At 50.5% G+C, this 16,533-nt stretch overlaps 1 protein-coding gene and 1 pseudogene across 3 annotated transcripts; both read right to left on the bottom strand.

Annotated features, from left to right (window-relative positions):
• Positions 1 to 600: 600 nt before the first annotated feature.
• On the bottom strand, positions 601 to 16,475 carry USP5 (ubiquitin specific peptidase 5). Of its 2 annotated transcripts, none has more exons than XM_084765061.1 (20): positions 16,275 to 16,475; positions 13,279 to 13,404; positions 12,290 to 12,356; positions 12,027 to 12,160; positions 11,747 to 11,892; positions 11,327 to 11,511; positions 10,432 to 10,526; positions 9,516 to 9,709; positions 8,860 to 8,931; positions 8,500 to 8,587; positions 8,256 to 8,381; positions 7,589 to 7,742; positions 7,171 to 7,345; positions 6,523 to 6,611; positions 5,288 to 5,479; positions 4,688 to 4,831; positions 4,466 to 4,611; positions 4,100 to 4,253; positions 3,793 to 3,877; positions 601 to 1,243 (listed from the first exon to the last, which is right to left on the bottom strand). In XM_084765061.1, exons 1-20 carry the CDS (start codon positions 16,383 to 16,385, stop codon positions 1,150 to 1,152), a joined length of 2,577 nt encoding a protein of 858 aa, XP_084621187.1. In that variant the 5' UTR covers positions 16,386 to 16,475; the 3' UTR covers positions 601 to 1,149. The 2 variants fall into 2 exon arrangements, with proteins under 2 accessions (XP_084621187.1, XP_084621188.1); XM_084765062.1 differs by having other exon boundaries at positions 5,357 to 5,479; positions 16,275 to 16,474.
• On the bottom strand, positions 1,253 to 3,786 carry LOC311587867 (large ribosomal subunit protein eL34-like; annotated as a pseudogene). Its single transcript has one exon. The product of its transcript is annotated as a large ribosomal subunit protein eL34-like (transcript).
• Positions 16,476 to 16,533: the final 58 nt, after the last annotated feature.

Below are 16,533 nucleotides of genomic sequence, written 5' to 3'. Positions count from 1 at the left end.
AATTTCAAACCAAAGGACTTCCCAGTGGAGCTGGCAGCAACACGGCCTTGGGCCAGCCATCTCTTTGGGGCTGAGAGCCCCTTTCCCCCTATAGCACAAGGCAAAGCCATGGTTGAGGGGCCCTGCCAGCAATCACAAGGGAAGGGAACCAAGTGTTTCGCAAACATCGCTGTAGTTACTGGGCCTCAGTCCTTGCAGGTCTTGTCAGGCATTGGCCAAATGGAGCAGAGTGGGATGCTAGCGTAAGGGGACGGAGGCAGACTGGCTGAGAGCAGCATGGACTGCCCACCCTGCTCTCTACTTGTCCAGCTACAGCAGGGCTAGACCAAGTACACGGTCAGTATTTACGGGGAGAGGGGATTATTCAAAATTCACCCCTTTATTCCCTTTTCCCACCTCACAGTGGTCTAAACACTTTTTTTGTTTGTTTTTTTGAGACAGGGTTTCTCTGTGTAGCCTTGGCTGTTTTCTGAGCACTTCTAGAACTGGAGACAACAGCCTGGGGCTGGATTAGGACAATGGACCCTAGCTGGGCCTCACTGAACCTGCCCCCTCCAGTAATTTCCCGCAGAAGTAAGCCTCCCAAAAGAACTAAACAAAACCAGTCATTGTACTTTTATTCACATCGTGTATTTTTGGCATTTTCCCAGAGGACCGAGAGGACAGAATAGGAGGCTGAGGCAGAAGGGCAAAGGGTGTGGGGGTGTCCCTATTTCCCTCAAATCCTCCTTTGCCCCACGAGGGAGCAAACACATAAGGGGAGGGGAGGCACAGTCGCTCCCTCCCCCGGAAAGCTGCATAAAGCCACACCCACGCACACACAGATGAGACCCTCCCCACTCGGGGGCTGGGCCATCACAGAGAAGCAGAGCACTGTGGATCCAAAGGACGGGGGAAGGAAGCAGCGAGGTCCCATTGTGGACAGGCAGCTGGCCCCTTCCTGTCCCATCCCTGCTCTAACCCCAAAGTCTACTGAGTACCCATCCTCTTTGCTTGGCCATTCTCCTATGGCCTCCAGCTCTTTCCTGCTGCTGGGGACAAAAAGAAAAAGGGTACAGAGCAGGAGGCTGAAGTCCGTCCCTCAGCCCCTGTCCCTCATGCCAGATGGTCTGTCCCCTGCCCAAATTGGTAAGGGTTGAGGGCGGGCTCTTAGCTGGCCACTCTCTGGTAGAAGTAGATGTAGCCCAGGTCCTTGGGTGGCTTTTCGGAGGCACACACTTTCTGGTCATTGTAGATCACCCATCTGGGAAGTAAAGAGACAGAGAAAATGAACAAAGTGGGCAGTCCATGCGCTGCATCATGTTCATCTCTCAGGCATGGCCCTTGAGGTGCTTCTGAGAAAAGATGCCAACTCTCAGTCCATGCCTAGATGCCCAAATCTATAGTCCAGCTAACAGTCTGAAAGGAGATTCAAAATCTTGGGTCATTTCCCCTATTTGATGTCTTCAGATGTTTACTCTGAGCAGGGTCCCATCCTGGAACCTTATATGTAGATCAGGCTGGTCACAAACTCAAGAGATCTAGCTACTTCTGCCTCCCCAATGCTGGGATCAAATGTGTATTTGATTGCCCACAGCCAAATTACATTTGTTTTGTTTTGTTTTGTTTTGTTTTGCAAAACAGGGTTTCTCTGTGTAGCCCTGACTGTCCTTGACTCACTTTGTAGACTCAGGGGTCCTCCCAGAGTGCTGGAATTACAGGCATGCGTCACCACGCCCAGCTTGCAGAGGCAGGTGGATCTCTGTGAGTTCAGGGTCAGGCTGGTCTACAAAGTGAGTCCAGGACAGCCAAGGCTACACACATAGAAAACCTGTCTTGAAAAACCAAAACCAACCAAACCAACCAACAAAAAAACCAACCCAACCCCAAAACAGGGTTTCTCTGTGTAGCCCTGGCTTCCTGGACTCTCTCCTTAGTCCGACTGGCCTTGAACTCTGACACCTGCCTGCCTCTGCCTCCCAAGTGCTGGGATTAAAGGTGTGCACCATCATGCCCAGCCAGATTGTATTTTCAAACAATTATTTTGCACTAATAAGCACTTGACCTATGGTGTGTTCAGAGGTCAGAGGAAGTTTTCTGGTTCTGACCCAGGCTGTCAGGATTGACAAGTGCCTTTATTCACTGGGATCTTGTCAGTCTAAATTTCATTTTTTTTTATACTCATCTTCCACCCATTCCTGTGGGTGAGCCAGATTTTTTTAAGACCAAGCCTTGACTTTTATTACTTTAAAAAGCTGCATATTTGGGGCTGGAGAGACGGCTCAGAGGTTAAGAGCACTGGGTGTCCTTCCAAAGGTCCTGAGTTCAATTCCCAGCAACCACATGGAGGCTCACAACCATTTATAGTGAGATCTTGTGCCCTCTTCTGGCCTGTAGGCACACATGCTGTATAACTAATAAATAAATCTTTTTTTTAAAAAAGCTGCATATTTATTTTGCTTTCTATGCCTGTGCCTTCAACACTTTCACAATGATTTTCTGCTCAATAAGGAAAGCCCACTCGATCCTGTCGCAGACACACTTGGCACACATGGAGCCACAGTAGGATGAGCTGATGTGCTTCTGTCTCGGGCAGTCTCATAAGTGTAGCCTCACAGCATGAACCCCGGGCAGTCTGCCTGGACACATACCGCATGTGGATTTAGCTGCTTCCCAACCTTGGTGTATAGGTAAACAATCTTGTTGCCAGGGGTTCAGACAGCCTAGTTTTGTTAGAGGCTGTGTTGTAGGAGAGCCTACAATGGCATGTCAAACGTTGGACCATTCTGAGTGCCTCTAAGCACTGTCCCTATAAGAGGTCCTTTTTCTTTTCTTTTCTTTCTTTTTTTTTTTTTTATTTATTTTATTTTTCGAGACAGGGTTTCTCTGTATAGCCTTGACTGTCCTGGACTCACTTTGTAGACCAGGCTGGCCTCGAACTCACAGTGATCCGCCCACCTCTGCCTCCTGAGTGCTGGGATTAAAGGCATGTGCCATCACGCCCGGCTTTCCTTTTTCTTTTTTAAAAAAGGATTTAAAATGTGAGTGTGTGTGTTTGTGGTTAGGGTGTGTGCACAGGAGTCAGGTGCTCACTGAGGCCAGAAGGTGCCAGACCCCCTGGAAGTAGAGTCATGGATGATTGTTAGCCTCCATTTGGGTGCTGGGAACTGAACCTAGCTCTTCTGTAAGAATGGCAAGTGCTTGGTCTGGAGAGACGGCTCCTCCAGAGGTCCTGAGTTCAAGTCCCAGCAAGCACATGGTGGCTCACACCCATCTATAATGTGACCTGATGCCCTCTTCTGACCTGCAGGTGTACATGCAGGCAAAGCACTGCATACATAATAAAAAATAAATCTTAAAAAAAAAAAGTGGCAAATGCTCTTAGCCAACAAACATCTCTATGGCCCACCCCACACCCCCTGGAAACAGGGTCTCATGTAGCACAAGCTCACTTTAAACTCATTAACCATGTAGCCAAGGATGAGCCTTCAACTACTGGTTCTCCCACCTCTACCTCCAGTGCTAGCACTGCAGCTATGAAGCCAGCACACACAGCTACTGACCAGCATTTTCACTGAGTAATTACAGTCTGCCACAACGATTTAACTTTACTGTACCACAGGCAATCCATAAGCAAGCAGATGACTAGGTACCAGTAAAATGTATTTTATAAAAGCAGACAGCCAGATTCAGTGCTGAGATGTGGCTTGTTTATCCCTGTGGGAGGCATTTTTTTTTTCCTGCCTCCCAGACTGCCCTTCCTTGTTCCCATCAGTACCTCTTCACTCGCAGCGCCCAGTGCCAGCCCCTTACCTGCCTTCCTTCTTGATGTGGCAGACATAGTGACCACACATAGTAGAGGTGCCCATGTGACTAATGAAGGCAAAGAGCTGATACTCTGGAGAAGAAGAGAAAGATAAAGCAAAGGAGAAAACACAAGAGATTCCCACGGGACAGCTCAAACTCAGGGCAAAGGGCATCCCAGGACCTAGAATTCCACCCTCACAAGGCCCATCAGAGAGAGCGCTTCTGACCCCTCAGACTGAGGAGAGCACAGCACTAGAGTGCAGCAGGTGCAGCAGACAGTGTTAGGTTTGCCCTGATTCTTGGGGACACTCACTTCCAGGACCATCCCGGACTTTAGGTCCCACTGGCACAGACTCAGAGATGGAATCAGCAGCTGAGCGTCCCTCTGAGAGGTCCATAGCAGCCTCTGCATCTAGGTCGTCAATGTGACTGAAGATCCAGTCTACAGCCCGCTCTAAGCTGTTGTTCTTGGAGAGGACGGAAGGGTTACTTTTCCTAACGAGTCAGGCAGGCACCCAACACTGGCTATCAGAGTCAAGGGGTGGGGGTGGGGGCCTCTGGCGGCTTCAACCGCACTACACTGGCTTTTGCTACTACTAACCAAAGGTGTTCACGTGACCTTACTCCCACCCACACTTTCCCCCATGGGCTCCAAGTCCTTAGCTGGGGCAGCCCATACCGTGGCCCGTAGAGCTTTCAGGGCCTGGTCCCTTGAGAAGCCCATGGAAACAATGGTGGTCACACAGTCCTCTGGTGGGGGATCTGCTGCTGCACTTGTGGAGCCAGGCCCACTGGAGCCAGGCAAGATGAGGGGATTTGCAAAATCTGTGGATGGGGAAGGGAAGAGTGTTTGGGGGATGGATGGAGATCCTGCCCCACCCTCCTACCCACCTCTGCCTACCTGGATCATCCATGTGTGACATCACCCAGTTCATGGCTGCTTCAGCCCCACTGTTCCCTGTGTAGTAGACAGCCTTCCGGCAGGCATCCATAGGGAAGCCCATTTCCACCAACTGAATGATAACGGATTCATCCAACATGGGTGCTGCAGTAGAAAGGCAGGCACTCTGACTTACTGATACTGTTTCCATTTGTTTCTCTAGCCTCCCACATGGCCAGCCTCTAGCCTTTTCCCAATCACCCATTACATGCTTTTTGCTTCCACAGACAGGCATTTCATAACAGAACTAAAAATAACGACAAAGAAATGTGGACCTGGTATCCCAAAGGTGATCACTTTTCTGACATTTATAGAGCATGATTTCTTTCCCCCTCCCCAACCCACCCCAAGGAAGCAACAAAGACAGAGAGGCAATTAGCCTTGCTACTGATATCCTTAGTAAAAATGTAGCTGCGAGTATTTCAGCCAGTCTTCACATCCAACAAGGGTAAAGAGGAAAATTTGAAAGGGAGGACAGGAGAAACATAAAGGGGGGGGCAATACAGAGAAGCCCTCCCCATTAGCAAGGGAGAGAGACAGGCAGGAAGAAGAATCACTAACATGTCGGAGAGGAGAAGTGAGGGGAGCAGAAGGAGTCTTCGTCTTCGTTGCCATAGAAACCAAGGCTACCTTTGGGCTCATCCGGAGTGACCAGGGGTGGGGCAATGTCAGGCAGTTCCTCCTCTCCCGGCTGTAGCCCTGCGCCCCTCAACTGGGAGATATCTAGCTCCTCTGGCATCTCAATGGACACGTCTGCAATTGTGAAGGTCGGAAGGGTTACTTGAGCGGCTCCTGCTGCCCTGCGAAGGCACCATGAACCCTCAAGCACCTGCCCATGTCTTAGAACTGTTTTGGTCTTAATAGGTTCAACCTGGGACAATGTGGAAGCGTAGGAGTCAAGGCACCTGTATTCTAGCCCTACATCTAGCACCAGGAGCTACAGACAGGCAGGGGCTCTCCAACGGAGTGCTTTGTATTTCTGAAGGTCTCACTTTCCTTCTCCAGAGACTCAAGATACATCAGTAGTGTCAAGTTAGAGCCAGGACCTGTAAGACCTGCTCCAAGATCATCACAATAAAAGCACCTTCATCAAGCGCATCAATTAGGAAATGTGCAACAATGCCATCAGCAGGAATTCATGACAATCCAAACAGGGTTAGGCAGGCCCCACGGCATGTGCCTTTCTTTAGTCCTAGCACCTGAGAGGCAGAGGCAGGCAGATTTCTGTGAGTGTGAGGCCAACCTGATTTCACAGCAAGTTCCAGGCCAGCCAGGGCTACACAGTGAGACCCTGTCTCAAAAACAAAAACAAAACAAAAAGTTTTTAATTTGTGTCTTTTCAAATTAGATACACAAAATGTTTCCCCTTTCAGAGAGAATCTGAGGAACACTAATTGATGTATGGTTTGGTTTTTTTTTTTCCTGAGATAGGGTCTCTCTGTGTTAGGCTTGGCCGTCCTGGACTCACTTTGTAGACCAGGCTGGCCTCGAACTCACAGCGATCCGCCCGCCTCTGCCTCACAAGTGCTGGGATTAAAGGCGTGCGCCACCATGCCCGGCTAATTGATGTATGTTAAGACTACCTTGCCAGGTGTGGTGGCCTTTAATTCCAGCACTCAGGAGGCAGAGGCAGGAGGATCCTTGTGAGTTTGAGGCCAGCCTTGTCTCCAAAGCCAGTCCAGGACAAGCAAGGCTAACACAGAGAGTCCCTGTCTCGAAAAACAAAAACAAAACAAAACAAGACTATCTTTTATCTAGGACTTTCTATGTCACCACCCTCATCCCAACCAGCATACCCAGTTTCTTGGGCACCCAGTCTAAGCCAAAGGTGAACTTCTTGATCTGGATGACCAGGTAGTCAGGGAAGGAGGCAAACCGTGTGGTCCTGGAGAAAGAAAATGTGCTGGTGTCCAGGACTCTCCTTTCTCTACAGTGGGCTTTGTTCTTTTAGATAAAGTCCAGTATCCCACAAGACAGTCCCCTCTCTTCTTGCCTGGGTAGGAATCAGGGTCTACACAAGGAGCTGCAGAAGGCAGGAGGAGGACTATTGCAGAGCAGCAATGAGGACTTATCCCTAAAACTCAACTAAACTCTTGGTCCCTAAAACTCTTCAGCTCTCAAAGTCATGCCAGAGGCCAAGCACAGAGGCCATACTAGAAAAAGCTTGCACTACAGGACAAGGCCAAGTGTCAGGAAAGGATAAGGTAAGAGATGACATCATCATCCATGTCTATCCCCGCTAAAACCTTCTGGTACCCTTAGGGACAAAACCCCAGGCCTAGAGGATTTAATCTTGAGACCATCCACCAAAGGGATGAGCAAACAGCCAAGAGGCTGTTCTCAGCTTAACTGGGCTGACTACAAGTAGGAATCACAGAAGGGTCAATGTCTTTAGTGATTTCCCCACCAATGCCTGCAGCGCAAACCCAGGCCAAAGGACATACTTGACAGCTACTGATTTGGCCTGTAGGGCTGTGCTCCAGAAGTCATCCACTTGCTCAGGGGCCCCGTAGGCTTCCAGGCAGGAGCTGAAGGGCACCTGAGCCCGAACCAGTTCTGGCAGTGGCACTTTCTCCTCTTCCGCTTGCCGCTTCTTCTCTTCATACTCTAGAAGCTCCTCTGGGGAAACAATCAGGAGGTGCATTCTTAGAGGACACCCCTTGTTCTCTGCTAAACTTTGCCTGCTGGCCTGGTGCCCTAAGTTACTCCCGTTTCCCTACCCCACCAAAGCCTACCGGACATACATGTGTCCTGTGCCTTGCCTCTCACCTCAGCAGTGCTAACAAGCTGCAGGAAAGATTAACCCCATCCCCACACCTCGGCCTCCATTCACACCAAGGCCTTGCTGAACAAGCAAGCTACCTTTGTTAAGGGCTGCATCCATGGGCACGGGCAACTGCATGATGTAGTCAACACGCTGAGTGTACTTAACCTTCTCTGTGGCGAGGCATTTGATCTTTTCCTCCACCAAGAAGCGAAACACTTCATTTGGATTTTCAGAACTCCGGCAATTCCTCTATGGGAAACAGGCAGGATAGGAAGGTCTGGGCAGCCAAGAGAACAAATTGAGGCTCAAAATATTTTATTAGAGAGCCAGTAGGGAATGGCAGTGGACTGGAAGATGCCACTCAGGAGCACAGGGGTGCAAGAGAGAGTCGAAGCCTCCCCTAGGTAACTGTCCTCAAACTCCGTAATACTCTCTCCCTGTGTCTCTCCCTGTTAGTTCCCCTGCTGGGGTTCCTAACCCAGGACTCGTGCATGCTGAGCAAGTGCTCTCCCTCTGTGCCCCACCTCCTGGCCCTTTCATTGCTGCTGCTCTCAGCTTAACTGGGCTGACCACAAGTAGGAATCACAGGTAAGGGTCACTGTCTCGACTAAGCTCCTCAGACACAACTACTACGTCCAGGGCAGGCTAAGTGCAAGCAGACTGCTAAATCCCAGGGACTGGTTTGGGGAGAGGAAGCAAGTGCGTGGGGAGCGAAGGCAAACAGAATCAATGGCGGCCTCTCTGCCGTCCTCCCATTCTTACCTCCACCATGTTGATGAGGTGAAGGAAGAATTCCTGGGCATCCTGCTGCCGATTGGTGGAGAATTCGGGGTGGCCCTTGCCAATGAGGGCCTTGAACATTCGAGGGGCAATGCCATCTTGAACTTCCTATGCAGAGCCAGGGCAGAGATTCAGTAGGCACCAAGTGACCCAATTTAGACATCTCCCAGCTGTTAAGTTTTCTCTACAATTCTAGAGCCTACAAAGAATAAAGTCCGAAGCTCACCTTTTGTTCTGGTACCTGCTCCCCATCACCTGACTCCAATGCTGGCTTGGAATATTCTCCAGAGAGAAGGCCATGGCCCAGCTTGGCCCTGTAATAATATCCAAGAAAACCATGCAGTTGGTCAACTAATGATCCTTGAAGCTGTGTGCATCTTTTTCTCTTCCCTTCAATAACTTAGACAACTCTTAACAAGCTATGTGTGGCTTTGTAGGGATGGGAACACCTCAGGTTGCACAGGACTCAGTTGAAGAGGCAGTCTGCAGCAGCGTCTAGCTGTCTAGGGGCTCTACTCGTGCCCATCCCAGGCGGTCATGGAGTAAAGAGCTGGGAGGCTCTCAACAGCTATGATTGGGTACATACACCTGGGTGCTGAAGTCTTGGGTAGGGTCTGTTGGGGCATTCTGGAAGATCTTCTCCAATTTGTCCACATACCTAAGAGGCAAAGGAAGAGAAGCAGGAAAAAGGAAGGGACAAATCATCCACTAATCCCATGAACGTGCTCACCCTGGTGCTATAGCCCATTTCTGTACATCCTCCCTCCTCAACTAAAGGCAGCATGCAGTGTGCCCAAGGCACTCTTCCTAGACTCTTTCCCAGGCAGAGCTAAGGGAATAAAAGAGCGCAGGGTCAGAATAAACAGAACTCATATTCTTCTGTTCTTTTCTACTCTACAGGTGGGGAGTGTGCGCTAGGGCAGCTTTATAACATGCTCCCTTTACAGCATGCCCGCCATGGGAGAACAGAGCTATTCTAAAGAAGGATAGCAGGCACATGGGTACCAAGGACAGCCCAAGGACAGTGTGCAAAGAGACTGGCAACCAGGAGAGGAGCTAAGATGTTAAAAGGCAATTGGTTTCAGTCAACTAATAATTCTCTCAGCTACTGTATCTTTTCCCCTCCACAGGTTCTCACAGCCTTCCTTAAGTCACTCAAAAATGTGGAAAACTAAACCCTACAGAGGTTTAGGTGCACAGTACATAGCCACAGGTCAGTAGAAAAGAGAAGGAATCACTCACTTCCTCTGAAAGTCAGGGATGCTGAAGAGCACCTGGACCACGGAGTTGAGGTAGCAGCTGTTACCCAGGTTCCGGATGCCCGTGTAACCAGGCCCATACAGCGGCTTGAGCGGCACGCCCGACTCCTGGATCAGCTCCCACTCGCCAATCCGCTGGTTCATGTCTATCTCCAGCTCAGTCATTGTCTTGTCCGTCTGCAGAGAAGCGAACTTTAGACTGGGCAAGAAACTCAGCCCTGAAGTTTCCCAGAGTCTAGGGCAAGACCCAGACACAGCCCAGGGTTTATGGAATTAGGGGCTCGGGCGTCGCCCCAGGGCTATTAACCATCAGGCTTCTGCGTGAACGAGGGTGAAATGAGCAAGCCTCTCCTGACTCAGGATGGTTGCTGCCATTCTGAAGTCACTGTACTCACCCTCAGATCATCAGTCGAAGAACACTGCTCAGAGAAGCATCCCTGGTCCCCGAGGCAGGCCAGGGCCTCTGCCGCAAACCATGGTGATGACAACTACCACATGACTAAGACCTGCCCTGCTCCTAGAACTTCTCTGAAAGCAAGGAGCATACCTAATTTTCCCTCTCTCTCTCTGTCTGTCTCTTTCTCTCTCTTGCCTTGAAATCAGAGATCCTCCTGCCTCTGTCTCCCAAGTGCTGGGATTAAAGTTATATACCACCACTGCCCAAATGACCAGATCTATTTTACTCACACAGTGTCTGGTATGTAACAACTATCTGGTAGTATTCACTGAATGACCAATGACTGTAGACTTCTCAAGAGAAAATTGAGTGTGCGCGTGCGCGCCTGCGTGCCTGTGTGTGCACACGCGCTCACCTGGGTGACCTCGGCTTCAGGCACAGAGGGCCAGGGGCAGGACTGAGAATCTGAAGCTAACTGGGGCAGGGGCGGGGTTGTCCTCACCTTCTGCATCTTCAGCATGTCGATGCCGAAGTGCGACAAGTGCTCTGCCAGGCTAGGGTCCAGAACCATGTCATCCTCATCATACGAGTACACATCTAGAACAGAAGGCAGAGGCCGTGTGGCAGGAGGCATAGTCTGGCGTTGGCCTGGCCGCCAATTCTACCTCCTGCCCAGAGGACATAAGGACAGCCAGTGAAGGACCACCCTCTTGGCTCACCTGAATGTCAGGGAGGCACAAGCCCCTTTGGGATTGACTGTCAGAGGAAATAGGGTCAAACAGGATGAGGGGTGGGATTGTGATTTTCGTTTTCAGTGCATGTAAGTGTTGGGTTTTCTCCTTTCCTCTGTTTCTGGTGATAGGTCTCACATAGCCCAGGCTGGCCTCACACTCATTATGAAGTTGAGGATAGCCTCCAACTCTTGATCCTTCTGTTTCCACGCCCTAAGTGCTCAGACAACAGATGTGCACCAGTGCACTCCCATACCCAGTGTTAACTCTGATTCTGACTCCACCCCTTGCCCACAAGCTACTACAGTCAGACAGGTTTAGAGAGAGTTACTCAACAGACAACACCGTCTCTAAGGGGGCTAGGATCTGTGAAAGGTGGTACTGAAATTATAAGTCTTTCATTTTTTTAATCAGGGGAATGCATTTATGTATTATTCATGTCATATGAAAGGAGTAACTAGAGGCCGGGTGTGGTGGCGCAAGCCTTTAATCCCAGCACTTGGGAGGCAGAGGCAGGCAGATCAATTTGAGTTCAAGGCCAGCCTGGTCTACAAGTGAGTCTAGCACAGCCAGGGCAACACAGAGAAACTCTGTCTCGAAAAACGAAAAAAAAGGAAATGAGTAACTAGAACACATTAAGTGGGGTGGGGGGGGGCAGGTGAGTACCAGCGCCATCGGGTGTGATGGTGCCCAGCTTAACAGCTAAGGGGTAGCCGGTCTCCCTGTAGTGCTCCACAGCATGGTTGTTGCCCCCACTGCCATCAAAGTAGCGTCGGCCACAGAGGATGGAGCCATCTGTCAGGTTGAGCCACAGGTTCTCTCTCATGTCACACTTGGAGCACTTCCAGCCACTGGCCCAGGGAGAAGAAAAGGAGCTGAACTGTGGGTTGGGGCTGGCAGCCTGAGGGTGCTCCGCAGACCCTAGCCAGTCCAGCAGCCCGCTCTTCTCCCTTCTGGCTATGTCGTGCATCGGTCACCTTCCCCCACGTCCTCTCTCTGGTCTTGCTCCCTACCTGTCCCTTCACCAGCTCCTCTTTACCCTTGCCTTAGGGATTGTGCCCACAGATCAGAGGAGCCAGGCCTCACCAGGGAGGGATCCGAGCAGGGTTGTCCAGCTGCTTGAGGTTGAAGGCATGCTTAGACACCTGACGCACTTCCCCATCCCAAGCCTGTACCTCCTGCCTGCGGGAGGCTGAATCAGCTGAGAGCAGGGCTTCCACTGCACTGGTCACCTAAAGGGAGCAGAGAGTCAGCCAGGATCTGACTTCTGCCCCATGGCCCCTTCTCACCCCTAGTGCTGTCCAAGTACAACAAGAGCAGCCCCCCTGCCCTGGAATCTCTGGGGAGGGTGATAAGAGAGCCATACCCGATCTCTGACAATGTCAGGAAGCCCCCCCAACCCATCCCGGGCAATCTCCAGGTAGTCTGGCAAGATGACAATCTTCACGTCCTCGTCATATTCAAACTTCTCCTCGGTGAGGTCAAACCCACCTTCCACACCTGGGTAGGACAGGGAATAAGGAAGAAAGCAGGGCAACGAGCATTTGTCATTGTCTCTTCTCCAATGTGTCGCCTCCAGAGCTCCAAGGCCACCCACCATGCTCAGGGTTCTCCTAGCAGATGGCTCACCAATTGCCAGCCGGGTGGGCTTCTTACGAGGGGGGTCTCCAGTGCCTGCACTGCTATCTTCTTCTTTCTGCAATGAAAAGAGGTTCAGAGGGCTGGGCACGATGGTGCATGACGTCATCCTAGTATTTGGGAGGCAGAGGCAGGATCTCTATGAGTTCCAGGCTATCCGAGGCTACACAGTGAGACCCTGTCTCAAAAAAACACAAAAACAAAAGCAAAACACACACACACACACACACACACACACACACACACGAGGGTCAGGACCAGCAGAGGAAGACGGGAGAAAAAAAGGATGGTTAACAGCAAAATGGAAGTTGTAGCAAGTTTTAGAGACACAAATGAGAGCAGGTAAAAGAAAAGCAAAGGACAATAATAGGGGAGTTAGAGGTGTACTGGCTAGTTTTATATCAACTTGATACAAGGGAGACTCAGTTGACAAAATGTCTCCATAAGATTGGGCTGTGGCAAGCCTGCAGAGCAGCAGCTCTCAAGCTATGCATGCATCCCCCACAGGGATCACATATAAAATATTTATATTACAATTCATAACAGCGGCAAAATTTCAGTTATGAGGTAGCAATGAAAATAATTTGACGGTTAGAGACACCACAACATGAACAAGTGTGGTAAAGGGCCGCAGCATTAGGAAGGTTGAGAAGCACTGCTGTAGGGTGTTTTCTTAGTTATGATTGATGTGGGAGGGTCCACCCCATTGTGGCTGCTAACTCTAGGCTGGTAGTTCTAGGTTCTATAAGAAAGCAGCACTTCTCCAACGGCCTCTGCATCGGGTTCTTTCCCTGCTGAAGTTCCTGTCCTGCCTTCCTTCACTGATTTATTATGATGCGAAAGCTTATTCCAACTTGTTTTTGGTGGTGGTGTTTCCTCACAGCAATAACCCTAACTAAGAAGGGAAAAGACATCCACAACAGGCACCCCAGGGAATGTGTCTGGATATTCCCAGCCTACACCTCAGCCCCCGTGCCTACCGGTCGACGGGTCCTCCGGAGGTGCAGGTAGACACGCTGGCCTGTCTTGTTGAAATGTCTCTCCACATACTGTTTCCCAAAGCCCAGGAATGTGTTCATGCAGATGTAGAGGCCACCCTCAGACTCCTGCAGGACACAATGGGGAAACAAGAAAGAGGAAACTTGCACATGTGGGGAAACCAAGGACCAAGGGCCAGAAGCAGCTGGTTTCCTGACACTGTGTGGCTCTTAGCAACTTATTTAGCCTTCGGGACATGATACATGGCTGAAGGTCTCCCTTATCCTTGTCTGAATTTGAAAACAGCAACGAGCTCATGTTGCAGCTGATACCCCGCAGTCACTGATGCTCTCGCTCATTCTTTGAGTGGGCTTTGATGCTCAACCAACCACAGAGGGTCCCTTCCTCTTCTTTAGCTCAGGAGGCCCAGAAAGTAAATGGGGTTTACAGTGTGGATTAAATTCAAAACAAAAAGAGATCCTTCTTGGATAAAAAAGACCTACACTGGGCCTGGAGAGATGGCTCAGAGGTTAGGAGCACTGGCTGCTCTTCCAGAGGTCCTGAGTTCAATTCCCAGCAACCACATGGTAGTTCACAACCATCTGTAATGAGATCTGGTGTCCTCTTCTGGTCTACAGATGTGCATGCAGACAGAACACTGTATACATAATAAATAAATATTAAAAAAAAAAAAGACCTACGCTTTCAGACAGATCCCAACCAGACAAACCCCACCTGATCTCTGTCATTCAGAGGAGCAGAGACTGCAGCACCAAGCAGTACACCTAACATGAGCCTGACAAAAGTCAACCTCTCCTTTGCCACACTCTCCCCTAGAGGAAAACCCTGGCTTTCAGGAAAAATACCTCGCTTGGGACTCACAGCTAAACCTGACCCTAATTTAGTAAGGTCACAAAACCCATCATTTTACAGCCAGTAGCCACCCCTACCTACCTCATCCCTCTCCTCTGTAAGATGCCCAGGGAAGCCTCATCTACCTGCAGCTTCAAAGCTACCATCCCCTTTTATTTACTTTGGAGACACGATCTCCTCATGTAACCTGGGCTTGGCTGGAATTCGCAGTGTGGCCCAGGATGACCCAAGGATGGCTTTTGTTCTGCGTTAGCCTCCCGGGGCTGGCTGGGGTCACAGGTGTGCTGCCACCACACCCATCTGAGAGATCCCCTTCATGAAGAGTAAAGCTCAGGAAGAACAGGAAGGTAAGTGCCCATCCTGCGTCACAGCGGCCAAGGCTAAGCCTGTGCCCTTGCAAGAGCGATAGAGGCGGTGGGAGAGGACACTGGAGAATGAAGTCTTGTCTCAGATCCAAGGCATTGACAATAGCATCCTTTCCTGGAATACAAGTCTTTGAGGCCTTGAAGTTTTCTCCACTGTGATAGTAAAACAGTATCTAAGGCCATTAGTGGACCAGCAAATTGCACCGTGCCACCCCTGGAACAGTGTAGACAGCAGTGCTCATGAATAAAGCATTTCTCATCACAAACCTCAGCTACACTCTCTTCCATAAAAAGGACCAGACATGATCTGATGTGCTCATTACTAAATCACACAGGCTACACTGGAGAGCTCTTACTTTAGAGTGAAAATGGGAAGGCGTTAGCAAATTACAAAACAAACAAACAAAAACATCTTGGGGGCATCATATATAAAGTACTTACTGAGGAGACACAAGAACTTTGAAGTTGCTCTAAGTATAAGGAGAGACCCACGGACATCTACCGTTTCCTCCTGGGAGGAAGGTGGGCACTCTCAAGCAACTCCAGATGAAAACAAAAGGTGCCAGCTTTAGCACGGACAGAAAACCTCTGGTGCTGTGGCCAGCAGTCTGCCTTTACTTCTACCAAAGCCAAAGAGGCAGAGCTTTATCTAGGGCCCTGACAACAGCCCAGCAGACCAGACAAACCACAAGTCACAGTACTGGTCTTGAAGAGGGCATCACATCATGTTGCTATACTCAGCACTGGGAATGCATTAACGAAGCCTTTCCAGTCTGACTTGCAGTTTTCAGGCTATGAGCTGGTCTGGCTGAATGCTCTGGGCAGGGCCCAACAGCCGCTTGAGGGGAGGGGTGGTGAGGGGGGCGGATCCCAACCAAACTGCAGCCCTTTCAGCTCGGGCCTGGAGGCTTGTCTACAGCTGAAGATGACACAGGGAGGCAGAACAGCAGGAGGGGAGGTAAAAGGTGGAGCCTCCAAGACGTGAAGCGCGGTGTGGGTGGCGGCTTTTGTCTTAAGTAGACAAGAGTGGGAGCAAGATGGGAAAAGGAGACTTTAGCATCCTCCAAAGAAAGAAACCCTTACTAGGAATACTTGAAAGGGGATTGTCTCAGGAACCTGTGAAGAACGGAGGAAAAGGGAGAGGGGCGCGGCCATAGTTCAAGGAGAAACGCCTAGAGCTTTCCACTGGGTGTTTTTCTTATCAATAGCCCACTTCTCCACCTCCTGTCCAAATTAACCACACGTGAAGACTGTTTAACTCAGGTTTTCTCCATATTGGTCTTCTTCCCAGCCCTCTTCCAGACTAGAAGCAGCAGGCCATACCTTCCCAACCTCGACCCCTCCCCAGAATAGTGGGGAGTCGCCCCCTAGTCCTCTCCCTTGAAACTACAAAACCCGGAGAGCTCTGCGCAACGTGCAAGGCCACCTTCCAGGCCTTTTCTGGGTGTCGCCTGGGGGATGTAGTGCGCCGGTCGGGTTCCAACCCTAGCTTAGAATGGGAACAAGGGACATAGACAACTACAATGCCCATAATGCTTCACGAGACCAGGAATGGGCAAGGCGAGAGCCATAGCTTCTGGGAGTGGTAGTCACACTAGAGCTCCAGATAATGCAAAGCAAAAGCAGAGAGATGAGAGGGAAACTACAAGTCCCAGGGTGCATCGCAAGGAGGCGGTAGCCCCAGGCTTGCAAGGCCTGGCCGAATGACCAGGGCAATGGAAGGAAGTCGTGGTCCCTGCGGGCGTGGGGAATGGGCTTACCGGCGTGTCGAAGGAGAAAGCGCACTCGTCCTTGTGGACCCGGTCTCCCGCCTTGGGGATACGAATTGTCGGTAACACTGACAGCAGCGCCTCCTCACTTAGCTCCGCCATGACACCGGCAGCAGCACCTCTTCACACAGCAGCTCCCACGGCCCCTAGTTCCGCCCCCTACTCCTTACTCAGGCGTCCAATGAGCGCAGCTCGCTAGGCGCATGCGCTAAAAGCAAGACGCGCGAGAACGACAGTTGGACTCAGCCTG

This window comes from Acomys minous (genome assembly GCF_964271855.1).
Source record: "Acomys minous genome assembly, chromosome: 17".
In the NCBI taxonomy this organism is placed as follows: Eukaryota; Metazoa; Chordata; class Mammalia; order Rodentia; family Muridae; genus Acomys; species Acomys minous.
Note: the sequence above shows the minus strand (reverse complement) of the source record. Positions and strands in the feature narration are given on the sequence as shown.

Bases quoted from the DNA above. Each gene is read 5' to 3' on its own strand.
- USP5 (XM_084765061.1), bottom strand. From the start codon at position 16,385: ATGGCGGAGCTAAGTGAGGAGGCGCTGCTGTCAGTGTTACCGACAATT. The intron at 13,405-16,274 runs GTAAGCCCATTC...TGTGTCCTGCAG, and splicing joins CTTTCTCCTTCGACACGCCG to GAGTCTGAGGGTGGCCTCTA. The intron at 8,382-8,499 runs GTGAGCTTCGGA...GGCTCTGCATAG, and splicing joins AGCAGGTACCAGAACAAAAG to GAAGTTCAAGATGGCATTGC.